The sequence below is a fragment of the Chlamydotis macqueenii genome, chromosome 4 (assembly GCF_036417535.1).
Source record: "Chlamydotis macqueenii isolate bChlMac1 chromosome 4, bChlMac1.mat, whole genome shotgun sequence".
NCBI lineage: Eukaryota > Metazoa > Chordata > Aves > Otidiformes > Otididae > Chlamydotis > Chlamydotis macqueenii.
The window spans coordinates 83,851,558-83,876,676 of record NC_141559.1 but is presented as its reverse complement, the minus strand read 5'-3'; the positions used below and the strand labels follow the sequence as shown (position 1 = coordinate 83,876,676).

Below are 25,119 nucleotides of genomic sequence, written 5' to 3'. Positions count from 1 at the left end.
AAGATTATCTAACTCAGGAAATCTCTGACCTGCAAATTATTGAGTCTGGAGAGGTGTGCTGGGAAGGTATCAGGGTGTCTTTGTCTCAGTCTCTTACTCTTCCCTGGATGTTTGCTGTTGGCTCTGGTCAGAGGCAGGATACTGGGCAAGATGAGCCCTTGGTTGGTCACCATGGCCATTTCTTTCTTGTGCTTTTAATTCTGGGGCACTGTGGCTTGAACGCTTTTGATTTCTGGAATCTGCTTTCTTCTGTGGGGAGGCTGCAGCAAATTCTGCAAGGAAAAAAAAAAAAGTGCCAAAGAGGCATCCGAATAAAACCTTTTATTTGTCCTTTTGTTTCCCTGCAAGGAGAGGGCGCTCCCACTGCATCCTCCGAGGGTCCCTGCCAAGCTTTGAAGGATGTGGATGAGCACACAGGCTTGCCACTTGCGTCCTGTCAGATCAAATCAAATAATCCAGCCACGATTTAAGTATTAGCGTAGCCTCATCACTCAATTCCCACTGCCACCGAGCCCTTGCTGTTCGTGTAACACATGTGCTTGTGATGCGTACCGTAGGATGAACTGGAGTAGGCCTCCCATCTCTTGTCTCCCACAACACGTTTGGGGTGGATCGTGTGCTCCTCTCCAGCACTGGAGAAGAGGGAATCATTTGTATATCTGGGCAAAAAAAAAAAACAACTTGTTTTCAATTTAAGTGGAAAACAATCAAGCGAGATAATTGTTCTTATTAGAGATTCCCTCTGAATCTTCTGGCTTTCCTCCAGAAGAGCTCTAAATACACAAGTGGATGTGTTTTGTTGCTTTGTTTTGTTGATTGCTGAAGACTGAAAAATCTTGGATGGGGAAAGAGAGCAGAATGAAAACCTGACACTTGCAAAACTCACAGCTGGAAAAATGTAGTTATGGAAAGTTTTCAGTTTACCCCTGGACCACAGCAACATCTTTTGGACCAAGGGGAGACCTGTGCTGCTTGGAGCTGTCTTTAATGGGAGTGACTGGGGACCACCCTGGCCACAGCAGGGTCCAGCCACTGTGGGATTTTCCTGGGGAAGAACTTCTTGACCATTTAGGACTTTCAAATAATATTCTTTGAGAAATTGACAGAGAATAGAGAGGAAAAAAAATGGCCCTTTGGTCCTTTATCATGGTTGCCCCATCAGCAGGGCCGGCTTTGGGGGCTGAGCACAAGGTCTGTTTGTTGGGGTGGCTGCAAAGGGGAAAGGAGCTCTCACTGATGTGTGTCTATGGACGGGTAAGCGACAACTTTGAGCCAGAGCTTAAGGTGGTGTTGAGTCTTTGAAACATCCATACAACTCTGGGGAGGGAGGAGAAGAAATTGCAGGGCTTCTCAGGCTGCTGCCGCCAGCACTGGTTCGTTTCCCAGCACTGCAGGGACTGTTGCGTTCCCTCTCAAGTCGCCTACGGGGTCCAGGTTACCCCTACAGACGGCAGCCCAAGGCATCCACAGGGGTGAGAGACATTTTATTGCCTGCTCATGGCCTCTCTGACGTTGAGGGAACTCCAAATCCTTGGCGCGTTTCTAGTTTTTCATGCAATGCCTTTGCGTTTTGCAGCTGGCTGGTTGGCTATGAGGAGAACAAGCAGAAGACAGACGTGCACTACAGGTCTATGGGAGGAGAGGGCAACTTCAACTGGAGATTCATCTTCCCCTTTGACTATCTCCCTGCTGAGCAAATGTGTTATGTTGCGAAAAAGGTGAGTGCCACTGGACAGACGTTTCCACCTTCTCATAGCAACTCCGGGGCAAAATGTGCTGCATGATCTGCAAAACTACAGCACAGATGGAGCTACGCGGGGCTCAGCCTTACCTTGGTGTTATTTGAAACACAAAGTTGTGGACAAGGTGGGGAGACTGGTTTAAAAAGTCCACATTTTGACTACGACATTCATGGGGTCAGAATTAGAGGTGGCTTTGTAAAACGCGTCTGGAGAGACTGACCGCCCAGGAAAGACTCCTCTGGACTGGAGGCAGATGGATGTCGGTGCAGTGGTGTCAAAGTGTTCTCCAGGTTACATGGGGCTTCCAAGATGCCCCATCAACAGCTGGGTGACTCTGCAGATGGAGATGGCATTCCCATGGGGGTGGTTAGCTATGCACCTCTGGTCTCCAGCATGGCGTAACGCGCTTCGTGCTCTACAATAACGTCAGAGAAGGGCTAGAGAGGGGTGAAAGGGTGGAGCTGCCTCCAAGTGCCTGAAGGGGTAAGCAGGAGGGATATGGAGGGGAACATGGGGTGGGATGTGCCATTGATGCAGAGATGAGAAGAAAATCTTTGGTTTGGGATTCAGGATGAAGATGCCTTTGGTCTAATGAGAGCTGTGTGCTGCGTTGGGGAGTTAAAAATGGATGTGATTTTGGCCCCCTCGTTCCTACATCTGCAGCTGGCGACTGCTTTTGGTGTTCCTTAGATAAGTCAGTGCAATGTGATGATCAGATGTGGTCTGGGAGTTGCACAGAGGGAAGGAAAGTGGGATGGAGTTGGGGTGCATACATGGGAAAATGCTGGACTGGCTCTCAAGGAACGCTTTAAGGAAGGGAGATGTGTTCACTTGAATTTCCTGCGCGTCACCAGGAGATTAAGAGGTGTATCACTGGGTCTGAGTGTCCGTGCAGACAGCAGGGACAACCCCTGCTTTCGAGTCTCAGTCCTGGTTCGTGACACCTCCCCGAAAGCTCAAACCCCTTCAGCCGCCCCACCCCGCGTCTTCATCCCCGCTCCCTGCCTTCCGCTGCCAACTCAACCTCGGTGTTCGTTGGGATGTAAAGACACCTCGTTGCCGTGGGACCGTCTTCATCCACAGAGCTCAGCTGGGACCCCTGTCCTGGCTTGTTTTGTGGGGCCAGCGAGGTCCCAACGCAGCCCGGGTTGGAACTGGGACTTCGGTGGGGAAGATGCTGAGCAAATTCCCTGTCCCTGGAGCCAGACGATCCCTGCAAGGAGGCCTAGCCTCAATATGAATCGCCGGGTAGTTAAACTGATTGACAGAATCATAGCTGTACCCATTTCACGCTTCATGTTAAACAAATCAAAAGTACAGTGTGTACTACATTCAATTATCCCCCTTTGAAAAAGCAAAGACCCCCCTATAAACCGTTTAAGAAAATACGTCCCACTGTGCTGATATTGATTCTCCTCCGACCACATGTCTGCCAACACTGTATCAGAAAATAAACAGCTTGTAAAACCTCTCTGTAAAGGAAAAAATAATGAATGAGAAGCCGTGCTTTGCGTTTGTGGGACGCATTCCGCTCGGGCGATTTTTGATCTCGCCATGTGCTGTTTGAACTCCAGGTTCATTACTGCTGCTGTAAAAGCCCATGCGCCGAACTTTAAACGCAGGCGATGGAAAGTGGAATTTAAATCAAAACGGTCAGATGGCAAATTCGGAGCTGCTAAAAGCCACCTGCGACCGGCCTTGCTGGTGTTGGCCCTCGGAGAGAGCGCTGCTGGCAGGAAAGCAGCTTTCAATTTGCGCTCCTTTGTTTGCGCCGCTCACCTTCTCGCAGACGGGAGCTCCCTTTAGCGTTGCGGGGCGGGTGGCAGGAACGGGTCACCCCAACCAAAATCACAAATATTCTCCCAAAAGAGCCAGGGCACCCATGGGCAGCGGCGTCTCCACAATGTTTAGTTTTGATGTGTATGTGTGGGGAGAGCTGGGAGCCTGCAAATCCAGGGAAAAAAAACAGATGCCACGTGATGGAGCTGGACTACGAAGTCTTGGGATGGCCAGTGGTAGCCAGGATTGTTTAATCCTTGCCACAGGAGTGGAAGTTTTGGGAACTTCATCTCCAGAGCTTCAAAGTGCTGGGATTGCTTGGGATCTCAAGGCTTCAGTCTTCCCATGGGGCACTTCAAGGGAAAGCAGGAGCCTGTAAATCCTGTGAGCATCAATTCAACTTATAGATTGGAAATGTAGGCTCTTAGTCCTGTTTTTCTAAACATTTTAACCGTTTCTGAATGGTTTTCCATCCATATCTTCTCTTGCTGCAGTAATGTTATAAATATTTTACTTCTTCCTCTGAGAAAGGAAATGACCCCATTCTGAATTTTAAAAAAATCCCCCGGAAAGAGGCAGTTTGTCTTTGGGCCAGCTCTTCTGAAAATATGTAAATGCATGTTTCTTTTATATCCTCTATCAGCATTTATTCAGAATTTCCTCCTGTTCTCGCCACTTTTTGTGCCATCTTTCTCCAGCAGCCATGGACGAGTCAAGTTGTGTTGTTTGCGTGGCCACAGCACGCTCGCAGCTTTGCAAGAAGGCGGTTTTTCAGATCGCAAACCACGCAGTCCTTTTGGTGAAAGGGTGAATGCATGTCGGCGCGCTGTTATTTTGCAGGAGGAGTTAGGGTAGAAAGGTAGATTCTGTGCCCCTGACGCGCTTGCGTGAAATTGCGTGTTGACTTACGTAGAGGAGGAGAAGGCAGGTCCAGGTCCTGGATGAGTACGATGCTCTGCTGCCAAGGTACAGAGAGGAGAGCGGATCTCTGCAGGGTTTAGATCTCCAGGTCTACGGCTGGTGGGTCTTGGCTCTTGCAGACAGTGTTATCAGATGGTCACGGTGCAACCAGGGTCTATCAAAAGCAATGGTGAGATGTGGCTGGATGTGGATCACGTTCCACTGGGCACCCGGTGGCAGGCGCCGTGGAGGTGGAAAATGCATGAAATTGGTTTTGAAATGTTCAGCTTCAAGTGCCAATTAGAGCGGTAGCTGAATATAGCTGCCCAGTCTGAATTCTAGATGTCCTCCAGGGCAGAAAAAGCTTGACACGGGGTGTCTGAGCAAATTCCGTCTGCATAGATGAACATCAGGGTAGAATTTCAAGAGCATCTTGGTATACATGTTAAAAACTGTGGGTGCTTGAGTGGACCTGGAAATAAACCACTAGGCTGGAGCCTGGCTGGGTTGTTCATACACCACCTGGAAAGCGTTGCATAAAAGAAATTCCAGGAGATGAACATGATGATTATGGGAGCATTGTTGGCAGTTTCAAATCCCTGTCATGCCATGTCATTGGCAGCAACCAGACCGAGGAACGTAGCTGTTCTCTCCATACTTGTTCTGCTACTAGACTTTGCTGTTAGGCGTCAACAAGAAAATGAAATATTGATGCCAGAACACAAAATATTCTGTTCTGCAAAGACAAAGAGAGACATTGGAAGAGGACTCATCTCACTTCTCTAGAAGAAACTGCAAGCAACTGTCTGGTTTATTCAGTGGGAAGGGGTCCACCCAAGTTTTAATCAGATTAATTGCAACCTACCTGGGCACAAAACCACACTGACTTTGAGTTGGAGGTCTTTGGACATCTGATGGTGGTGGAGGCATGCTGCTCACATGGCTAGTAGATGGTCCTGTAGGATAATCCCAGGAATAATCCCGTGGCTGTGAGATAGCGATGAAGCTTGTGTGTATCTCTGAATCATTGTGACCCTGTTTGTGCAAGGTGCTGCTGAAGTCTCCAAGTTTGCTGGCTCTGGCATTGAATATAACAACAAATACAACAAATACAACAAGATCTGGAAGGGTTTTTTCTATGACTGATCAGCTGGTGGCACCCCAGAAATCACGCTAGGGATAGGTCTTCAGGAGCGGTATGAGAAAGAGGTTTGGGGTCTTAAACCCTCCTGGAGAGAAAAGTGCCAAGGCGTTTGAGGGAAAAGCGGGGAAGAAGGGGCTGTAACTCGCAGCTTGTCTTGGTCTGTTGCTGAGTGGAGCCGAGAATAAATTCCTCCCTCCCTGGCACTGAGGCTTTCCCAGCTCCATCTGGTTCCATCGATTCTGGTTACTTTGGCTGCAAACTCACTATAGCGTCCTGACATCTTTCCGGGCCGGACCCTCACCCGAGGTGGATCAGCCGGTGCACCCCTCCTCGCCCCGCAGATTCGCACCGGCTGGGAACGAGGAGCCGGTGCCAGCAGCGGGGCATGCGGGGACGTCCCCCGTTGCAATTGGTTTTGCACGGGGGAGGCTCAAGCCGCGCGGGGACGACTCGTAGCGCGATGGTCTACATCAACCAAGAGCTTGTGGGCAGCCTGGGCTCGGTGTGTTGGTCAGACAGGGCGAGAATTTACCCTGGAGGTAAGCATGGGGCCTCTCTGTTGTTTAATTATTAAAAAAAAGAAAATAGCCAGGTGTGTGAGGTTGCTGCAGCTGGGTGCCCGTGTCATCCCCTTGTTCTGTTACGGTTGTCGCTGATTTTCCAGGATGTATGAAGAAATTTCTGTGCTTTGGTCAGTTTTGGTTTGAAATTTTGAGTATCAAGCACTGATTTTTGTTAAAAACAGTTAATATTTAACTTGATTGAAATTTTCATTCCTCTTTGGTGTCGGAAAGCTAAAAAAAGGCTCTTGCCTTTTAATTTTGGACTTTTTCCTCTCCTGTTTCCTGTCCTGTATCGTGTCCTTCCCCATTTTTCTTGGTGACATCAGAAAGCAAAGCAAAACACAAAATGTTCCGTTTCCTTCCATGTTTAGCCAAAATGCAGCATTTTGAATTGGCTCCAAGTACATTTTTTTTTTCAGAGGAAGACAGAGTTAGACAAGGCAGTCATATTAAGTATTTTAGGGGGACTGTGACGAGTAGGTACGACAGCACAACGGTCTGTGACAGGACAGGGGCAGCGGCCATGACCTGGGACGCACCGGCAGCCTCTCTGGTATTCAGCCAGGAGTTGCTGTTGGGAATTTTGGTTTCCAACGGATGCGTGGAGAGGGATGAGCAAAGCAGGGCGGTGTCAAGAACTGAAGGTCCAAGAGTGTCCTTCACAAACGGGCCAGGACTGGGACCCCAAGGCTTGGAGCTCCCTAAAGGGCAGCGGGATGGCCCCGTGTTCCTGGAAAACCTGATAAATTCTGCCAGGAGGAAAGCATGGGAGGGGGAGAAAACAGCACTGCAGCCCGTGATTCCAGGGACGAGATGAGAGTACGTGTCCCACGGCAAATGCTATGGCTATTTCACATTTACGGTGTGGTGACACCTGGCGTCTCCCCAGTGCTGCACGCTTGGGATTTTGCTCAGCTGACACCCTGACCTGGGGAAGGTGCAGAAAACCAAGGGCCGATTGCGATGTGATTGTCAGAGTTGGCAACGGCAGGGAGATCAAAGAGGCGACTTAGTCCAGAAAAGTGCAGTGATGAGCGCTCTCAGCTGTCTGCTTCTTACAAACAGATGAAATGTTCCAATGGGGAGACCTCACAGCGGCCTCCCAGTGCCTAAAGGGGCCTACAGGAAAGATGGGGAGAATCTCTTCAGCAGGGCCTGTTGTGACAGGACAAGGGGTAATGGTTTCAAAATAGAGGGATGTAGATTTAGATTGGATATTAGGATTTTTTTTTTACTCTGAGGGTGGTGGAGGTTGCCCAGGTTGCCCAGAGAGGCGGTGGATGCCCCATCCCTGGAAACATTCCAGGCCAGGTTGGCTGGGGCTCTGAGCAACCTGATGTGGTTGGAGATGTCCCTGCTCCTGGCAGGGGGGTTGGACTGGATGGGCTTTGAAGGTTCCTTCCAACCCAAACCATTCTGAGATTCCATGATTCTAACTGCTGCAAGATGAGGGACCTGATGCTCTCCCACTGAAACGGGCCCGGCTTTCTTGGGTATGAACACGCTGGGGCCTCCCTGAAAAAGTGAGATAGCTCCTTACTTTGTATGCTGTAGCACATAAGCAACCCAGAAGAAATGCAGCCCTGTCAACACTTCCCCAGTGATATGAGCCTATTTTTTTTTTGCCTGCCTCCCCTGCTGCATTATTCACGACCGTAAAATATTCACCAGCCTCCCCTCTCCCCCACACTGCTAAACAAACCCCCAAACAATAATTCAAGCCCCCTTCCTTCCCATGTCTTGCAAAGAGCTAGGAAATAAATTTCTTGCCGTGGGTTGTTTTTATAGCGAACTTTCGTAGCTAGATTTAATCACGGAGGCAAATTTCACACCGCCTTGAGCTGGACCTATAAACTTAGCTCAGCATCAGATTCCTCCTTCCCCAGCCTGCCCTCCCAGCTCTGCTCCGCCGTGTCCCCAGCTTCACGGGGCTCCGAGGAGGAAAGCTTTGCCGCCAGCCAAACCGCATTTACAGCGTTTTTCCACAAGAAAGGCCAAAGCTGCGCGGATCATGCTAGCGTTGTGTGAGCTTCGCATCGCCACCCGGAAAGGGTCGAATCCCGCCTGAGTCATCCTTCGTCAGGCAGGGAGTCCCCGGCAAGCCAAGGGATTGCTCCAGGGGGCAGAAGTGGTGCTGGGGAGGCAGGGGGATGCAGCGAGCATCCTCTTGGTCAGGGTCTGGGTTTTGCTCGCTTTGAGTGCGGGCAAGTCCGTGGGCATTGCGATGGGAAGGAGGGAAGGTGGAAACCCAAAGCCTTGTACGTTCGTCCCAGGGGACGCTTATCCAGTTGTGTTTTATTGCATGGTAGATGACCATAAGGCACTGCAGCACCTGCTGACTTTGACCTGGGTCCAAGATGTTCTCCTCCTGTCCCAGGAGAGCTCAGCCAACACTGCAGATTTGGAGGGAGCCCACCATGAGAAGAGGGATTCTTACCGCAGCTTGGAGACTGGGGCAGTAATTTGGGTCTCGCAACAGCCCACTCCTCCTGCTTCCTCCTGTTTCTTCGTCAGGGCTGTCACGGGACTGGGTCCTCCAGCAGGCAGTATCTACCAGGGAGCAGAGCTGCCACCACCTCCCCTCTCTTTCAGGGGAGCTGCTCGAGTGCTAGGTTTTGCTCAGGTTTGACTCTAGGCGGATGGGACGGTGCAAAGAGAAGGTCCAACAAGTGCTTGGAGAGGTGCTTCAACGCAGGCAGCAGTGTTGTGATGCTCTTGGAGCATGGACGTGTCTGATGAATGCGGATGTGGGGAAGTCAGCCCCTGAGCCAGGGACGTTAGTTATCAGCGGAGAGGAAGAGGCACCTGCAGGACACGCTTCATCCTCTCCCAAGCTGAGCATAGACGTTGCTGCCTGAATTCCTCTGGGAAGGAGCAATTGGAAGGAGCCCGTGGTGTCTGGCTGTGGTGCACACCGTGGGGAATGGCTCTGCCTCCATCTCGCGGGACCTTTCCAACCCACAGTGAGGTCTTCTGGCCGCTGCCTTCTTCAGGCACGGGCGCATGGCTCCTGGGGGCTTTCTCCTCTGGATGACAGACAGCCCTGCTGCCGTGCAGGACCCAGTCAGTCTATGGGCAAGGGAAGAATCACCGTAAGCTCTTTCCCTTTTTAGCAGTTTTAATTTAAAATGACTTATTAGCTGGGAAGAGATGCCCCCTTCCGCCTTGGATCAACATACATTTTCATACAGAGGGGGAGACATGGAAGTTTCCGTTGACTTTATTTTATTTTTCTAGATTATAAAATATTTAAGATGCATAAATAAAATGCTCCATCGCAAAAATGCTGGCGTGTTTTCCCAAAGCAAGGCGGGGAATGGAGCTACATTGAAATACAACCGTCCAGGGTGATCTCTTAAAGTGAAACCAGTTTCAATGGGATTTCAGTGCCCGCAGTCTCCCTGCGTGAATATTTATGTTCTTATGGAGTGTGACACATTCTTTTTTCCCCCCTCTTTTTTTTTTTTAATATTGCACGATATAATGAATCAGAGTCTTGTAGCCACCGCGGTGGATTTATGGTGCTACGTATGTGTCGTGAATAATGCTGACGTTTCCTGGTTTTAATTAACTCTGTTCCGTTTGTGATACCGCCATGCTGCAGCGGGAGGCATTGCCCGCAGGGCAGACCTCTGAGCCCGTGTCAGTAGACACCGGCCGTGGCTCTGCCTTCTCTTTGCGAGCGTCGGCTGGAGCCAGAAATAACAAGACCTTGGCTTTTTGTGCGTCTCCGTCTCTCTCCTTCTGTCCTAGCACGTCTGAGTCCTAACTTTCAGGCATCTCGTGGCATCCCAAAAGTGGTATTAGGTCCCTGTTGGGAAGTATTATTGGTTGCAACCCCATAAATTGCAAATTTAGTGGCATGGGCACAGATCCACCGTGTATTATAATGAGGTGACCGCAAGCGCATTGTCACAGTAGCGGGGATCAAACCCTCCTTGATGGAGAAGTCTAATTTAAATGTTCCCTCCACTGGCTTTTTGGGGAGCGTTTTCCTGACTAGGCCATCTGCCTTGCTGTTGACCTGTCCACTGTAGCAACCAGCCAACTTCTCATGGGTGAGTGGTTTGGAAATCACCTCCTCTCCAGAAAGCAGAAATCCCTGCCTCATCCTATTGCTGAGCTCCCATAGGGATGCTGTCCCCCAGGCGGTGCCTGCTCCTTACTGCCGTGGCCGGGTTGCAGCACTGATGGATAACAGCTCCTGCAGCGCACACGGGCTTGGTAAATGACGATAATCACGGGGGATGCTTGCGGTGTCATTTTCATTACATATTTGTGGTTAGTAAGTAAACTCGGGAGCCACAGGCTGCCTACAGGTGGGAGAGGTGATTGCAGGTTGCAAGTTGGCCAACGGCACACAAACTGCTTACCACAGACCAGTGGTGGGTCCGGACTTGTGCAGGGCTCTGGCAGAGCTGAGGTGAGAGATGGCAGAAGGGAAATACATAAATTTGAATTGCGTACCATAGGTGATAATTTAATCGTTATTCCTATGTTTTTCCATTAATTGAGAGGAAGGTGAAGGTTGGCAGCACTGGCACTCAGCACTCATTGCTTTCTTCACCTTGGAGGGTCACCGTCGTCTAAATCATAGAATCCTAGAGTGGTTTGGATTGCAAGGGACCTCAAAGATCATCCCAGTCCAACCCCCCTGCAAGGAGCAGGGACACCTTCCACCAGATCAGGTTGCTCAGAGCCCCGGCCAACCTGGCCTGCAATGTTTCCAGGGATGGGGCATCCACCGCCTCTCTGGGCAACCTGTTTCAGTGCTCCACCACCCTCACAGTGAAGAATTTCTTCCTTAGATCTAATCTAAATCTACCCTCTTTCAGTTTAAACCCATTACTCCTTGTCTTATGTCATGCCCTTGTCAAAATTCCCTCTCCAGCTTTCGAATCCTGCTAATATGATGCTGTCACTCCAGAGGATTCTATTTGCAAGCTCATGGTGCCTGTTTGCTCAAATATTGTCGCTAAACTGAGGCACAAACTGATACCAACCCAACTTCCAGAAGCATCCTGGGGTTTCCACTGAGCATCCTTGTCCAAGAACTGGCCAGAGCCAGTCCTGTGGCTCTGGCCCTGCAGAACTGGAGCAGGACACGCCGAGGGTGGTTGTGTTACAGGATTTCTACTGCTGTGAGATGAGAGTAGCCAGGCTCTGCCCACTTTTACTAATAAGCCTTTTATTTTTCCATGCTTTCTCTTCTGGTGTGATTTTAGGAGCACTTCTGGAGCTTGGACAAGACGGAAAATAAGATTCCACCACAGCTTATCTTCCAAGTCTGGGACAATGACAAGTTCTCTTTTGATGACTATTTGGGTAAGTCAGGGGAGTTTTTTTGGCTGCGTTCCTGCTGATGCAGACAGGAAGGAAAAAAGTTATGAATCCTTTCAGGATATGAAGGCAGTGTAGCAAGACCAGTTTAAGCCACTGAGCGGGGGTCAGTGTCAGCGTAAGTTCAGGACTGATGAGAAGTGGTTGGTATGAGGCAGATTTCCAGTCTCAGCCTGTTCCTGGGCTGACATAATGTTGAGAGCATCATCAAAAACCCAGCAGAGCCACCACCTTCCAGGAAAGCCCTGGTTGTCCGTGACTCAGCTGGGGCTGTGCTGACCATGCATTTGAGCTGAGACCACCGGCAGGGTCACTGACCTGCCCTGCCTTACCTAGGACGTGGACACCGCTCGATCCAATGCTTGCCTTTTGCGGTGCTAGCCTCGTTAATCATCCTCAGAAATCTAGGTTTAGGCCAAGAAAAAAATTATAAACCAAAAACCTCTAGTAGGAACGACAGCAGCCTCATGCAGCAGATCTGTGCTGGAGGCTCCAGCACCATCGTTTTTTTGTTGGATCTTGTTCGACCTTTCCTTTTGCCACGAAAAAAATTTCAAACATTAAAAGCTTCATGAAGGAAATGTGTGATCAAGATCCTTTTAAACCTTGTCTTTGATTAATTACACAGGCTGAATGCTGAAATAACCCCTCCAAGGTGTGTTTTCCCGTTCTGGCTCTGCACATCACTAGCTCTTGACTGCCAACATGATTTTTTTTTTTTTGCAAATTCCAACAAATAAAAGTGGCCTTTGGCTTTTGCCAAGCACTTTTCGTCAATGGACCTCAAAGATGTTTCACAATAAACCTGGTCTGTGCTGTTATTGTCATTGGTTGCAAGATACTGTGGCACAGAAAGCTTGAGAATGAACATGAGTCATCCACGGCAGTGTAAAAAGCTGCTGTTCCTCAGCTGATCCGCAGGACCAGACCTCATGTATGTTCTTGGCCATTCCCAACCGTGAGGTTAATTAGTGTAGCAATGGAAAGTAAATAACACTTGGGGAACTGAGCTCAGATTTCCTAAAGGCTAGATAAATCTGCTGATTACAGGATCACTCTGAGAAGGACGCTAGCAATTTTGTGGGATATCCTTCACATTTAGTGTGAAATTGCTGACCTGGGTGGGGCAATAAAACAGCCTCTTTGGAGATCTGCAAGCCTCCTGCCCAGTGCTCTTATGTTCTCTGGGCAGTGAGAGTGAACCGTTTGAGTTTCACCCAAACCTCTTAGTCTTCAATGAAAATCTCAGCCTGCCTGGTTGGCTTCAGTGCAAATCATCCCACGTTGTGGCTGCATAAGTCAGCAGATATTTTGCAGCCTTTTCTAGAAGGACTTCGTCACTCAGGTCCTCCTAAGCACGATGGTGATGCCGAGTGTGCAATTCCTAGGCAGGGCCACTGGCTAAAACCAGCACTATGCTTGGATAATCAGACTACACTTGAACTTGCTCTCCCCCTTGCTGTGTGGGTGTCTGCCCAAGCTCCTTTAGGTCAGGAGGGTGCCACGGAGAATGTTTTTTCAGGGAAAGAGTCCACCTTTTAAGGACCTGTTACACCACAATGTCTTCCCAACCACGTTCCTCCTTGCAGGCTCCATTCAGATGGATCTCAACAGGATGCCCAAACCTGCCAAGACTGCTGAGAAGTGCTCCTTAGAGCTAGTAGACGAGAGCTTGTCTTCAAGTCGCTTTGTGTCACTCTTTGAGCAGAAAACTGTCAAGGGGTGGTGGCCTTGTGTCGCCGAGCAGGATCAAAAGAAGATCTTGGCGGTAAGGTGGCCTCTTCACGTGTTCTCTTGGGGGACTCGAAGCGTTGAGGAGGGATGTGGCTGGGCCAAGCATGTGCAGGATGCCATGGTCAGGGCAAGAAATACAGTCTTGGGCTGCAGATTTTACAAACTGGACCGGCTTTTGTCAGCTGGACATTTTCCAGGATTTATCCGGTACCACGCAAATGCCTCAGAAGAAATTATTTGGTCTGTGGGATTTTTGCTGTGGTTTTTTAAACACGCCACCTAATTTACCTCTGTATCATATCTATTCTTAACGATATTGTGTTGTGACAAGTACCAGGGAAAGGTTTCAGCGCTCAGACTGATATATTTACATGTGAACGTCTGGGCTCCCGTCCAAGTCTTTGGCGACTGTTTAATGCAGGTAAGGGAGTCCGGGCGGTGAACTAAGTCATTCAACAAAAGACCTCTGAGCTGGTTGCCTGAATTTGAGCGTCAGTGACATTTGAGATGTTCTGGAGTATCTGCTGAGAACACTGTAGTGGGCGGCTGAGGGGTCTGTACGAAATCCACTCTTACTGGGCTCCTCATGGTCCTTGTTGGTAGTGGCTGGGTTATGCTCAAAGCACTTTTTCTTTCCCCAATCACTATTTTGCATCATACATTCATTTCTCACTTCTCCTTTTTTTTCTTTTTTTTTTTCTTTTTTTTTTTTTTTAAATTGTTTTGTTCATAAGTGTGTTTTTGTTTAACTCACACAGGGCAAATTGGAAATGACTTTGGAAATTGTGGCAGAGCAAGAGCACGAAGAGCGGCCAGCTGGCATGGGTCGGGATGAGCCAAATATGAACCCTAAGCTGGAGGACCCCAAGTAAGAGCATTTTGAATGGAAAAGTAACCACTGGTGCACAGAGTTTTCAGGGGGAAAATTGAAAATCTGGGTTCCCAGTTTGAGGTCTGCTGTCTGCAATGGGTTTGGTCCTGTGTGGGCTTCGTTTCTGAACTGCTGGTGCTCAGACCAAGCTGAGACAAGCCAGGGTGGCTGGGAGGCTGGCCCAGACGGCCAAGGAGGGCATTTGGCATAGTCTACCCAGATGGATGTGGGTTTGCAGGGCGAGCAGCCAGCTTGTCACAGCAGGGCATGCTCACGGGGTTGGAGATCCAGGAGGGTGAAAACACTGTGAAACTCAGAAGTGACCTCAACTTTGTTTGGCTCCAGGCGCCCGGAGACCTCCTTCCTGTGGTTCACCTCCCCGTACAAGACGCTGAAGTACATCCTGTGGCGGCGGTACAAGTGGGTGGTGATCCTGGCCATCGTGCTCTTCATTGTGCTGCTCTTCCTGGGGATCTTCATCTATGCCTTCCCGGTACGATGGGTGCAGGAGAGGAAAGGGGGGCTGACCAAGGTCTTAGATGTTCTCACAGGTCTCTGTGTCTGACCAGCCTCTGTGGTGAGAGAGGTGGTTCTAGTGCACGTGGCTGCAAAAACCCATGCTGGTCCCTGAGGACCAAGCTGGTGGACCATGATGGGTCAAAAAGAGAGTCTGTGTTTCTGATCTGTGCTGCAACGCAAGGTGCTCACCTCTTTATGCCCGTGTTTCAATTTGTGTCTGACGATGCTGAGGTTAACCGATTGTTTGCAAAGAGGTTCGAGCAGCTGATGTCGAGGGTGTTGCAGAGTTGGTGGGAAAACCCGCAGCCTCCTTAGCAATGCAGCCGCGTTACAGGGCTGAGCAGTGGCAAAACCCGCATTGGTCTGTAATTATTTAAAAAAGCGGGGCAGTCTGTAGGCGTTCAGGCAGCCCCGTCTCATTATCAAGGCTTGGAGCACTTTATGCCAATGTAACGTCTGAAATGAGGGGGAGCGTTTTCACGTCATTAATCAACAAAGCGGCTTTTTCTTGCCTTGCTGTCAGTTCCACTGGCAAAACAAAATAAATAAATAACGGAGCCCAGGCCTTCCAGTTTGGCTTGGGATGGGGTTTTGTATTCTCCTCTGTTTCTACAGCACTGGAATAATTCATGCCGGCTCTTGGATGCCGTTTCCCCTCTTCTCAGACTGATAAGAAAAGTGACCCGCCTCTCTCTTTCCAGCACTTAACAAATTCTGTTCCTTGTAGATGTTTTTTTCTTTTATTTTTTTTTAATAAAAGAACTCATTGGGGTAATTTATAACTTCATGTGAGAGAATGTGGCTGCCTTTTGCAGATGGCTTTGTGTGCTTGCAATGTGCAACCGAAAAGCGAGGTGTGGAATTTCTCCTTGCTGTCGTAATCACTTTCAGATGATTTGAAGTCGTGCATGCTCGGTTGTTCCTGTCGAGAAAAAAGGGGTTGGGATTAGGTCACGGCTCTCCCCCTCTCCCCGTCCTCACATCCATGGGAAGAGCTGGGATACCTCTACTGCTGGAGAAACGATTCCTGAGGTGCTAAGAGCTGTGAAGGAGGAAATAATTGTGCAAGTGCATTGCCTCCTCCCTGCCCTGTGCTCAGAGCTGTTCCTGAAGACTCCCCTTTATGTCGAGGAGCAAAACCAAAGCCTTTTAGACCGAGAAGAACTCAGTGTTTCCCTGACTCTGTGAGCGGCTTCACATTCGTTCCAGTGGTACCATGTAAAAACAACGCTGAGAGAAGAAAAAACTCTCAAACTATAAATATTGATTTACACTCATTATTGCTTGGGATTTTTCCCTATTCCCTAGCTAAATGTTGTTGTATTTAATTTCATTTTGGTCGGGTCAATTTTTAGTTGTATTTCGAAAAAGTAAGGCCATGTTTCATGGAATTTTTCTGTTTTTGTGTATTTGGCCAGCTTCCCCTAGATTTTTGAGGTCACTGGTTCTGTATCTGCTTGGGGATTTAGTTCCTTTCCCATTTCATCAGGCACTAAATTTGGCAATCGTGCCGGTGGTGGCTTGCTCTGAAGGATGCCCCTGGCATCCTGACCTCTGGCAGGGCTCACCGTTACATCCCTGATTAAATGCGTGGAAAACCAATCCCTCCTCACTCCTGTTCTGATTTGCGTGCCAGGAGCACCATCAGGTCCCGTTTAAAAGAAGGACATTTAGTGCTGTACGTGTACTTTTGCCACTACACGTGCGGTTTTGAGATCCCACGCTGCAGGTAGAGCGTTCTGCGTGTGTCCTGCCCCTCTCATCCTGGGAAACGGGGCGGGTGGTAGGAGGGAAACCCTGAGGGAATCCTGTGAGGGCACATGGACCATCACTCCGAGCAGGCAGGAGCAGGGATGCTCAGGGGTGCACACAGAGGTGAAGTCACTGTTTTCCTGCTTCTGTTTCCCTGGCTCCAAGTCTTTTTTGGACTCTGCCTGAGGGTACCGAAGGAGGAGATCTTGTACCTGAGAAATATATATCCAAAGTATGTCCTGTGCGCTAAGCCAACCCTGCACAGGTCACCCTCCATCCCAGACGGACAGGAATCTCACCTTGAAAACAAACCCAGGGCATTTTCATTGGCTCTTGGTATAAAAATGCTATTTAACAAAAAAAAAAATATATTCCTATTGCCCATAACTGCTGAAAGCTTCCAACCACAGCCCCGGCTTTGTGGTCAGAGTAGCTGGAGAGTAAGAGCAAATGTCCCATTCAAAAGCTGTGTGCTTCCACCCAAAGCGGTGAAGGGCTGGCTGTGGTTCCCAACGGTAGTGCCCAAAAAATGTTGTTTCCCAAAAGCACAGTATTTTTAGTGAAAATGAAGAAGCTGATGTCTTGGTCTTGCTCAGAATACCTATCACGAGATTCTTTACACCCTGGAGAAATATCTTCCCTCTTGAGGTGAGAAACAAAATATTCTGCAGAATATTATATGCAAATATTCTCAAAAATATATGTGCCTTTAGAATTACTTCATGGAATCAGAAATCTTTGGAAATGTGGTAGTTTTGTGCTTCCCCCATCCTCAGGACACGGAGTGAGTGTGGTGGATCATGGGCTGGAATAAAGATCTTGCCATTCCTCCTCTTGGATTCTCTTCAAAGTCTTCTTCCTAGGAGAGCTTTCTGCAGTCGGCGGTTGTTGGCCACCCGGGAACGTCCCGTGGCTGATCCAGTGGGATCCGGTGTCCCTGGAAGGAGCAGGGGGAAACATGTAGAAGTGGGGAAGGATCTGGAAGTGCTTTGGGATGAGGAGGAGGAGGTTCCTCAGGACCTGTGGGGAGCTGGGAGTACTGCAGTACGGGAAGTTTAGGCACCAGTCCATAAGAGATCAGTCATCATTAGCACAACTGTTTACAGAGCAACTTGTTTTAGTGGGTGAGAGGCCACTTCCAACTGAAAAGCCTTTTGATTTGGGGTGGAAAACTGCATGGTATTGCAAATTTAGCTTGAAAAAGTTCTCTAGATTTACAAAAAATGGGAAAAAACATTGAAAATCTGATATCCTGAGGTTCTTAATTTTTTCTTCACTTTGGTTCTTCCATCCATCTGACATCTTAGTGTCAGATTACTCGCTGGTTTGCCTTAACTTTCTTTACAGAGTGCTTGTCATTACAGTCTGGGACCTCAGCGTTCCCTGGATATTTCCTATATGATTTCCTTAGATGGTCCTTAGATTTAACCTGACATCAGAAGACTACTTAAACAACAGGCAGAAAGTATAATGAGATCCAGTAGCTGGATGTTGAAGTTAGAGGAACTATTCCAGTGGAAATAGGATGCTAATTTTTGAGACGAAGGGTAATTAACGATTAGAACAATTTGCCAGAGGTTGCGGTAAATCCGCCTTTGCTCAAATTGTTCACATTTCCAGACTGAATGTCTTTCTATAAGACATGCTCTAGTTCCACCCCATGCTCCTGTCCAGCAGTGCTCATTCATGGCACGCCGTGGGGCTTTTTGGAAAGGTCCAGTGACTTTGATGGACTTTTCATCCGACGTTGCTGTAACCGAGAAGACCTCTGCCTTCTCCTCCGGGAATGGTTGAGTGAAAGTCTTGGGCTAGACGCGAGGTCAGAAGAAGAGGTTGTAAATGTCCAGCCTTGGTTTCTGCATCCGTAACGCGTAGGGAACGCTGCGGTGAGGTTATCTCCCCGGAGCAATGATTATTGTAAAGATTTGAGCGGCTACCACCATAGAAAAATGTAACGCTACTTCCAGCTGGAGTCAGCTTTGCAGCACCGTGGAAATGTTTACTACCTCTTAAAGCTCTGTTTGTGTTCTGCAAGCCCAGCATTGCTTCCATTGCCATTAATTCTAATTACAGCCCGCTTTCTGTGCTGATTGATAATCCTGCTTGGCTTTCAACACTTCGTTAATACAAATGCGGAGCTGGACAGAAAAGTTGCTACCCTCCAGAACGCAACCAGTCAAATCATAAAAAATAGGAGTGTTTTGGAGGATAGACTCTGAAAGACAAATGGATGGATAATTAATTCGAAGGTTATATGTCACTGGAGGCTTTTCTAATGACTTCTGGTAAACTGCCCTAACTTTCCTTGCCTGATTTATGGCGTTATTAGAAATCCTCAACTGGCAAACTGCCTTATAATTTGCTGCACGTTGTAATTTATCAAGATGCCTTTGGTCAGACTTGACTTCTGTTCTGTGGGGTTTTGTTTTTTTCTTTTTTCCCCCCTTCCTCCAAAGATCTTGCTGGTAACTAGCATTGTGCTTTGTTTCCAAAGTTTTGTTCTTTTTTTTTTTCTAAAGTGACAGAGCGATAGAACATCCTGTACCAATTAAATTCAATATGTTTGGGAGGGACTTCCAAGCTGGCTAGTACGTGGTGGCGGGGGTTTGAATCGGAGCTACGTTAAATATAGCTCTTTCCAAACGACCTAGGCGTGCGTCTTCATCTGCATTTTTCACTGTGGTCTTGATAAGCAGCGTTACACAGCTTATTCTTTTCCACAGTGCTGTCATCTTCTCTCAGGGCGGGAATCGCACGTATACCAGGCTAAAGTACCGCCATACCTCATTTTCCATGGCCGCCCCATCCTTCACCGTGCAATAACAGGGACAGTCGAGATCCTGGAAAACAGGCATGGGAAGGTCTTGCTTGGGGATCTGCTCTCAGGGGCAAACCCCACAGCAAAGGCTGATGCTGAAGCAGGTGGCTGAGGCATTGAGGGATGCAGAGAAAACAAAACTCAGCAGTAGATTTGCCTTCCTTGACTGGCTTTGGAGGTGGTCCGTGGACCTGCAGGCTAGGTTTGTGCCAAAACTGTGTCAGGATGGGGCAGAGCTGGAGAACCATCCTCTGGCTGCTCAGGCTGACTGAGCGCTGGCGTGATCCTGGGTGCAGATTTTGGCCGGCGGAAAGCGGTGCTCTCCAGAAAACGTCATCGTGGCACAGCTTGGCAGATGCTCGGGGACCAGGGCCAGGGATAATTTCCTAAGGGTCCAACCCAAGAGGCAGAGCGGATGAGGCCACCGGTTTTGGGTGGATGGTGAGGAGAAGGAGCCATAGGGATGCGAGGCCAGGGCTTGGGTAGGTAGTGAGGATGCACTTTGTGCTTGCTGGTCTCTTCAGGCTGAGGCTGGAGCTTGGCCGTCTCGCCTGCCCTGAATGCAGCCCTGTCTGCAGTTCTGCGCCGTGCCCCGAAAAATGCTTCAACCTCCACGTGCCATACCCGCTTCAAATCAGCTTTTATCTTCCCTTGTTTTTCCGCCCCTGTAGAACTATGCTGCTATGAAACTGGTGAAACCCTTCAACTGAAGCTGTCCTGGAAAACACCTGAAAGGTCCGGTGCCTGCCTGGGAATTTTGGAAAGGAGTTGCGGCTCTGCTCTGGATCTCTTCGGCAGATGGAGACGGAGAAGGAACAGCCTCTCCCAGGCCTTAGGCTGCTGCCAAAACGAAGACACCGCTGACCCTGATGCAGTATGCAGAATCTCACCTACGGCACTCACCTCAGAAGCAATGCGTAAAAAATACCTGTTCTGAAATATTTCTTATTTTCCTTCTTTGCCTGTCTTTTATTTTTTTTTTCTGGTTAAGTTGCTCTGATTCGTAAAGCTTGAATATCAGCGCAAAACTGAAGAGGGTGGGGAAGAAAAGGACTTTTTCCTGTATAATCTGTGAGCATACAGAGATGTTGCAGACCTTTGTGGAGGAGTACGTGCAATCCCAGATCCCTCAGGTTCTAAGCACAATTTTCTTTGCGCTCTGAACAAGCCCCAGTTTTCCTTTGCCCTGCGATGTGCATTATCTGGTTCATATATGTGTAAAGTCTACCAAAGATTTAAATGCGCTGCACAGCCTGAAACCCTGGGCTGATACCTTGCCTTTCCAAAAAAACCCAGGATGCAGGACCCAGGCTGAGGTGCAGAACCTGGGCAGGAGTTGGTGGCAATGGCTAAATCAAAACTCCTGTTGAATTTTGTGCTCGTGAAGGACTGCGCGGTCTGGCTCATGGTTTTTAGGGCTTGTTTTTCCTCTGAGCTGCTCTTTCACCTCTGCAGTCCCACATGCCCTCCCTTCAAAACCAGCGCCGCAGCGGCAGAAAGTGGAGTTGGGCTGAGCCCTACCCTGAGAGCAATCCCAGGAGCAAACCAGTGCCCGTGCGTCCACTCATCCTGCAAGGAGCCATCTCCCAGAACAGGGGCATCAAGCACGAAAGCCAACGTCCCTTTGGGAGACAGCTGTCCCGCTGCTGTGGTCCCCTTGATGATAACGAGATCTTTCCCCGCGGCCCTTCAGCGGGATGAGACACATCTTCCTCGGGTTCATTAGTCCTCAGCATGACATGTGAGAGCAAGCAGCAAGGAAAAGTGATCCTGGGGGATTGGTTTCCCGGGACAGGCTGTGCTCATGTAAGCTCCTGCCCTGCTCCAGCAAGGCACTTAAGCCTGTGCTTAGCGCAAGGTGGGGGAAAAAAGACCCGCCTAATTGCTGTGCTGGATTGGGGTGACGCGCGTTGAGCATTAAATCCCCTGTTATTCAGAACGGTAACAGCACCCAGATTGCGTGGGGCAGCTCACCGCCCCGTGTGAAGGCGGTGTCTTTGACACGGAGAACATGGAGCTGCACAAGCCCGTCCTTGCCGCTGAGGTTTGGCTGATCCGGCATCGCTTTCCCAAAAGCGGGAGCTGTGAAGTCGGCACTGGGCTCACACACCCGGGGTGGGTGTTTCATTTTACCAGTACAGTTAAATGCTTCGGGGTTTTTTTTTGCATTTGTTCAGTTTTTCCCTGGAAGTCTCCCAGCCTCGTTTGCATCCACGCCCCTGTTTAGTGGCCGCTATCAAACTACCAGATCTTGGTCAAATTTTCCGTGATGCTTTCTCCCCGTGGATCTGATGAGCTGAGGACAAAAGTGCTGATTTTTGCACCTTTCTTAATGAGTTCTGAGGTTCATATTTTATGAAAATGTTGGTGTAGTTGGTCCTTGCACTTTTCCACGATGGCCCAGCTCTGCCGGGGAGGGTCTGCGTGTCTTGATGAGTGCTGGCTCTCCTACCCGCAATGGGATATCAGGCCCAATATTTCACTTCCTTGCTCTGGTTTGCAGAGATTTAACATTTTCTATCTTGGCGATATTGCTCAGTGACCCCACCTATTTCAGGAGCAAAATCTTGGTCCCAAAGAGCCCCAAAGAGATGAGTGACCCATGCTTGAATGCAAAACACTACTTCTGTTTGGATGGTCGTCACCCATCTTATCGCCACAACCACTGCCTGTCCCCACGGAGACCAGCAACCCTACCAAAACACACTTGTGCATTACCTCTCCAGGGCCTCGCATGATGAGAAACCATATTTTATTCCCCAGCACCTACCCTGACAAACCAGAATGGGTCATCAGTGATGGGAGAGCAGGACCCAGGGCATCCAGTTACATGAGGGAAAGGAAAGGGTTACATCCCTGCATGCACTCCTCCAATTTCCCAGCATGGCACAGGCTGCAGGGCCAATTTTCACGCCAGGAAGACTCCGTGGGACTGTGGGAGATAAAGGCAGGTCAAAACACCAACGCAGTCCCATTTGCCTTGCTGCTTGAGCAGCCATATCCCTCTGTTTGCCTGACTGTGGGCGCTCCGTAGCTCGGTTACGTCTCTTCGCCAAAGCCAGCCAGGAGGTAGGACCTACATAAAATGTTCCCTCTGACTCCCTGTTATTCAGGAGTTTGCAGTGGCTGGAAGATGTATGTATCACCTGTCTATGCCTTATATACAATAACGCAAGACGCACTGTGGTTACAAATGAAATGCTCTGAAACCTTCTGCTTCCTGGTGTTTTGTTGCGTTGATGGAGTTATGGCACCTTGCCTCTTTGGTGCGGGAATGCGAAAATACCGCTGGGAGGAAGAGGATGGGGAAGCTGTGGTTGCTGTCGTCGTCTTTTCTCATCTCTCTGCTGCTGTTGCAAGGGAGCAGAGGCAGGAGGAGAGGACAGAGGACAGAGGTGGGACCAGGGTTGCAATGCTCGTAGGTGACGCAGCCGCTCACCCCTCTGCCGGTTGCATTTTGCACCCAAGATGCTGCCTTGCAGAAGAGTGAAAGGGCCCTGCTGTGACAATGCACATGCTCCCCTGATCTGGGACACCTCGTCCCATGAGCTAGGAGACCACCTATGCCACTGATCTGTGATCTGGAGCGTCCCGTGAGCCGGGGGGGACGCGCACAAATGCTGGTGGGGTGGGTGAAGGAGCCGTGGGAAGCTCGTACTGTCCGTGGCTTCGGGGAGCCAACCTCCAGGCACGGTGGTGTTGGGTTGATGGTTGGACTTGATGATCTTGGAGATCTTTTCCAACCAGCGATTCTATGATTCTATGATTCCAGCATTCTCCTGGTGAGTGACTCGCAAAGAGGTTGATGCCCACTTCATTTACAAACCCGTGTTGCCCCAAAACGTGGGTCCGCCACCCGGTGTGCAAAGAGCCAATCCACAGGCAGAGTGGGGGTGTTTTCTTTTGTTGCATACATGCGCAGGTGTGGGTGTCTGTCCCAAGACAGCACACCCTAAAGCTCCAAATTCTCTTTTATTTATGCACAAAACATTAACATACTCACTTTTAAATGCATATGCGCTGTTATTTTATTAAATGATTGATCAGAGTCTCTTCGCCTAGCATGTAAATTAGTACACATGTTCAGTCTTGTGACTCTGCCTATTTTTTTTTTCAGTTGCTTGTATGATTTGTGTAGAGGCTCTGTGAGCCGGTGGTCGCTGCCAGAATTACCTTTCCTCTCGTTTCTTCAGTCGTTTGGCAAACCTTCAGAAAAGAACTTGCCGAAAGTTCTTCACAGATCTGGCATTTTGTCATTTTTAGTTTTTGCTTTCAGACAGGTCAGACAAAGACAAAGGCACATTGTTTAAACTGTGAATTTTTAACTAATATTATTCTGGCTTCAAATCGTTAGGGATAGGGCCATACAAAGGGTATCTATAGTGGCCGTTAACTGGGCTGTTAATCTAAATATTACAATTTTAAATTTATCGCAAACCCTGGACACCCAAAATATGGCTGCTGAAAGCCAGAGCTGGCTGAAGAGGAGGTGGATGGCTGGGGAAGGGGAGAGGGAAAAAGGATCCCACAGATTTCACCCTCCTGCCGTGATGTTCACCCCATAGACCCTGGAGACACAGCTCTGGGCAGGTGCACACCAGGATGGGTGTGCGCTGCTGGAACGGGAATACCCAGATTGTTCTCGTGACTCAGCCCCAGCGGCTCTCAGGCCAAGCGAAGGCCCTTCCCCTGCTTGTCTCTGCTCCTCTTCCCGTTCCTGGGCTTCGCTCAAAACGCAGCAAGCCACTTAGGGTCTGGTTCCTCCCGAGAGGAAAGGACTTGTCCAGCCATCACCACACAGCCATCACCAAGCGTGACCCAAGGACGGATTTCCTGACACCTTTTTGGAGCTGGTCAGCACCACCAGGCTTTTCCAAGGAGATGCTCCAGGGATGCAGAGATTTGCTGGTGAGACTGGGGCAGTGGGATGTCCCAGAGGGGGACCAACCGTGTGCTGAAGGTGTGAGGGAGATGGTCCTCACTGGGGAGGAGTGGGCGGCAGGAGATGAGAGGACAGGTCTTGCCGCCATGCCTTCGCCTGCCCGCGCATGGGTGCATGCAAAAGTTAATTGCAAAATGTTCCGCTGCTTGAACACATTTGTGATGCTTGTTTTTCTATTATTTCCTCAGCCTCCAACTTGATGTTGCGTACAATTTACGGCTGGAGTTATGAAGTGTGCGAGCTCCTTTGGGGATGCTCCGACAACAGCCCGTTGTGTTTCACGCTGCCCTGCGCGCTGGAGGGCAGTGAGACGGGGAGCTGGAAAGCTGCCACCCCCACATCGGGGCTGAACTCCCTTAAACTCCAGCAGCCTTCCTGGCACATTAAAAAAAAAAACCTAGCAGAAGACCCGAATGGATTTTTCTCTTCAATAATAGCAATTCTATATTCATTGCCCGGTCTTATTTACTCAGAAGAGAGAGGTTTTCACCCAGAAAGGTGGCTTGCAATGAAGCGGTTTGAGGGGAGTGAGGCGGGCGCAGGGACGAGGGGTGGGAACCACGTCAAGGCGCTGCCATAAAAACACTCTGCGAAGCCGTTTGCAGCCGTGTTTGTTGGTTTAACCCCTGCGGACAGGGCCTGCGGTTGGGTTTCCTCATCGCCTGCTGACAGGACGGGAACACGCCTCGTGCGTGGAGGCCAGGAGAATTGACCTAACATGATGATCTGTGGAGAAGACTGTTGTGGCCTCCTAGCCCCGAAGTCCATTAATCGTCAGAGCGGAGGGTGGAGATAGCTCTGCCCTCGAGTGACACAGCTCGTTCCATTCTTAGCTGGAGGGCTGACCCCTTAAAACACGCCCAGACACAGAAGGGTATTTGCTGGTCCTTTGGCTCTGGAGCTCCTGGACCCATAACCTGAGCTTTCTACCGGCCTCCTCCATGGATAGCACCGTGCCATCACTGCCGTGTCCGTGTTGCTGCGGTCTGCCTTCATCCCAGACAAACCAGACATC

General features: G+C 49.4%; 1 protein-coding gene across 7 annotated transcripts in view; it reads left to right on the top strand.

The window, feature by feature from the left end:
• DYSF (dysferlin) overlaps window positions 1–22,376 on the top strand; it is a 90,863-nt gene extending 68,487 nt beyond the window's left edge. For all 7 annotated transcript variants that reach the window (XM_086747492.1, XM_086747489.1, XM_086747487.1 and 4 more), the window contains 6 exons: window positions 1,577–1,718; window positions 11,354–11,453; window positions 13,058–13,236; window positions 13,961–14,070; window positions 14,419–14,566; window positions 19,834–22,376. In XM_086747492.1, coding sequence (XP_086603618.1) covers window positions 1,577–1,718; window positions 11,354–11,453; window positions 13,058–13,236; window positions 13,961–14,070; window positions 14,419–14,566; window positions 19,834–19,872 — 718 coding nt within the window. In that variant the 3' untranslated portion in view covers window positions 19,873–22,376. The remainder of the gene's footprint in view (window positions 1–1,576; window positions 1,719–11,353; window positions 11,454–13,057; window positions 13,237–13,960; window positions 14,071–14,418; window positions 14,567–19,833) is intronic.
• Window positions 22,377–25,119: the final 2,743 nt, after the last annotated feature.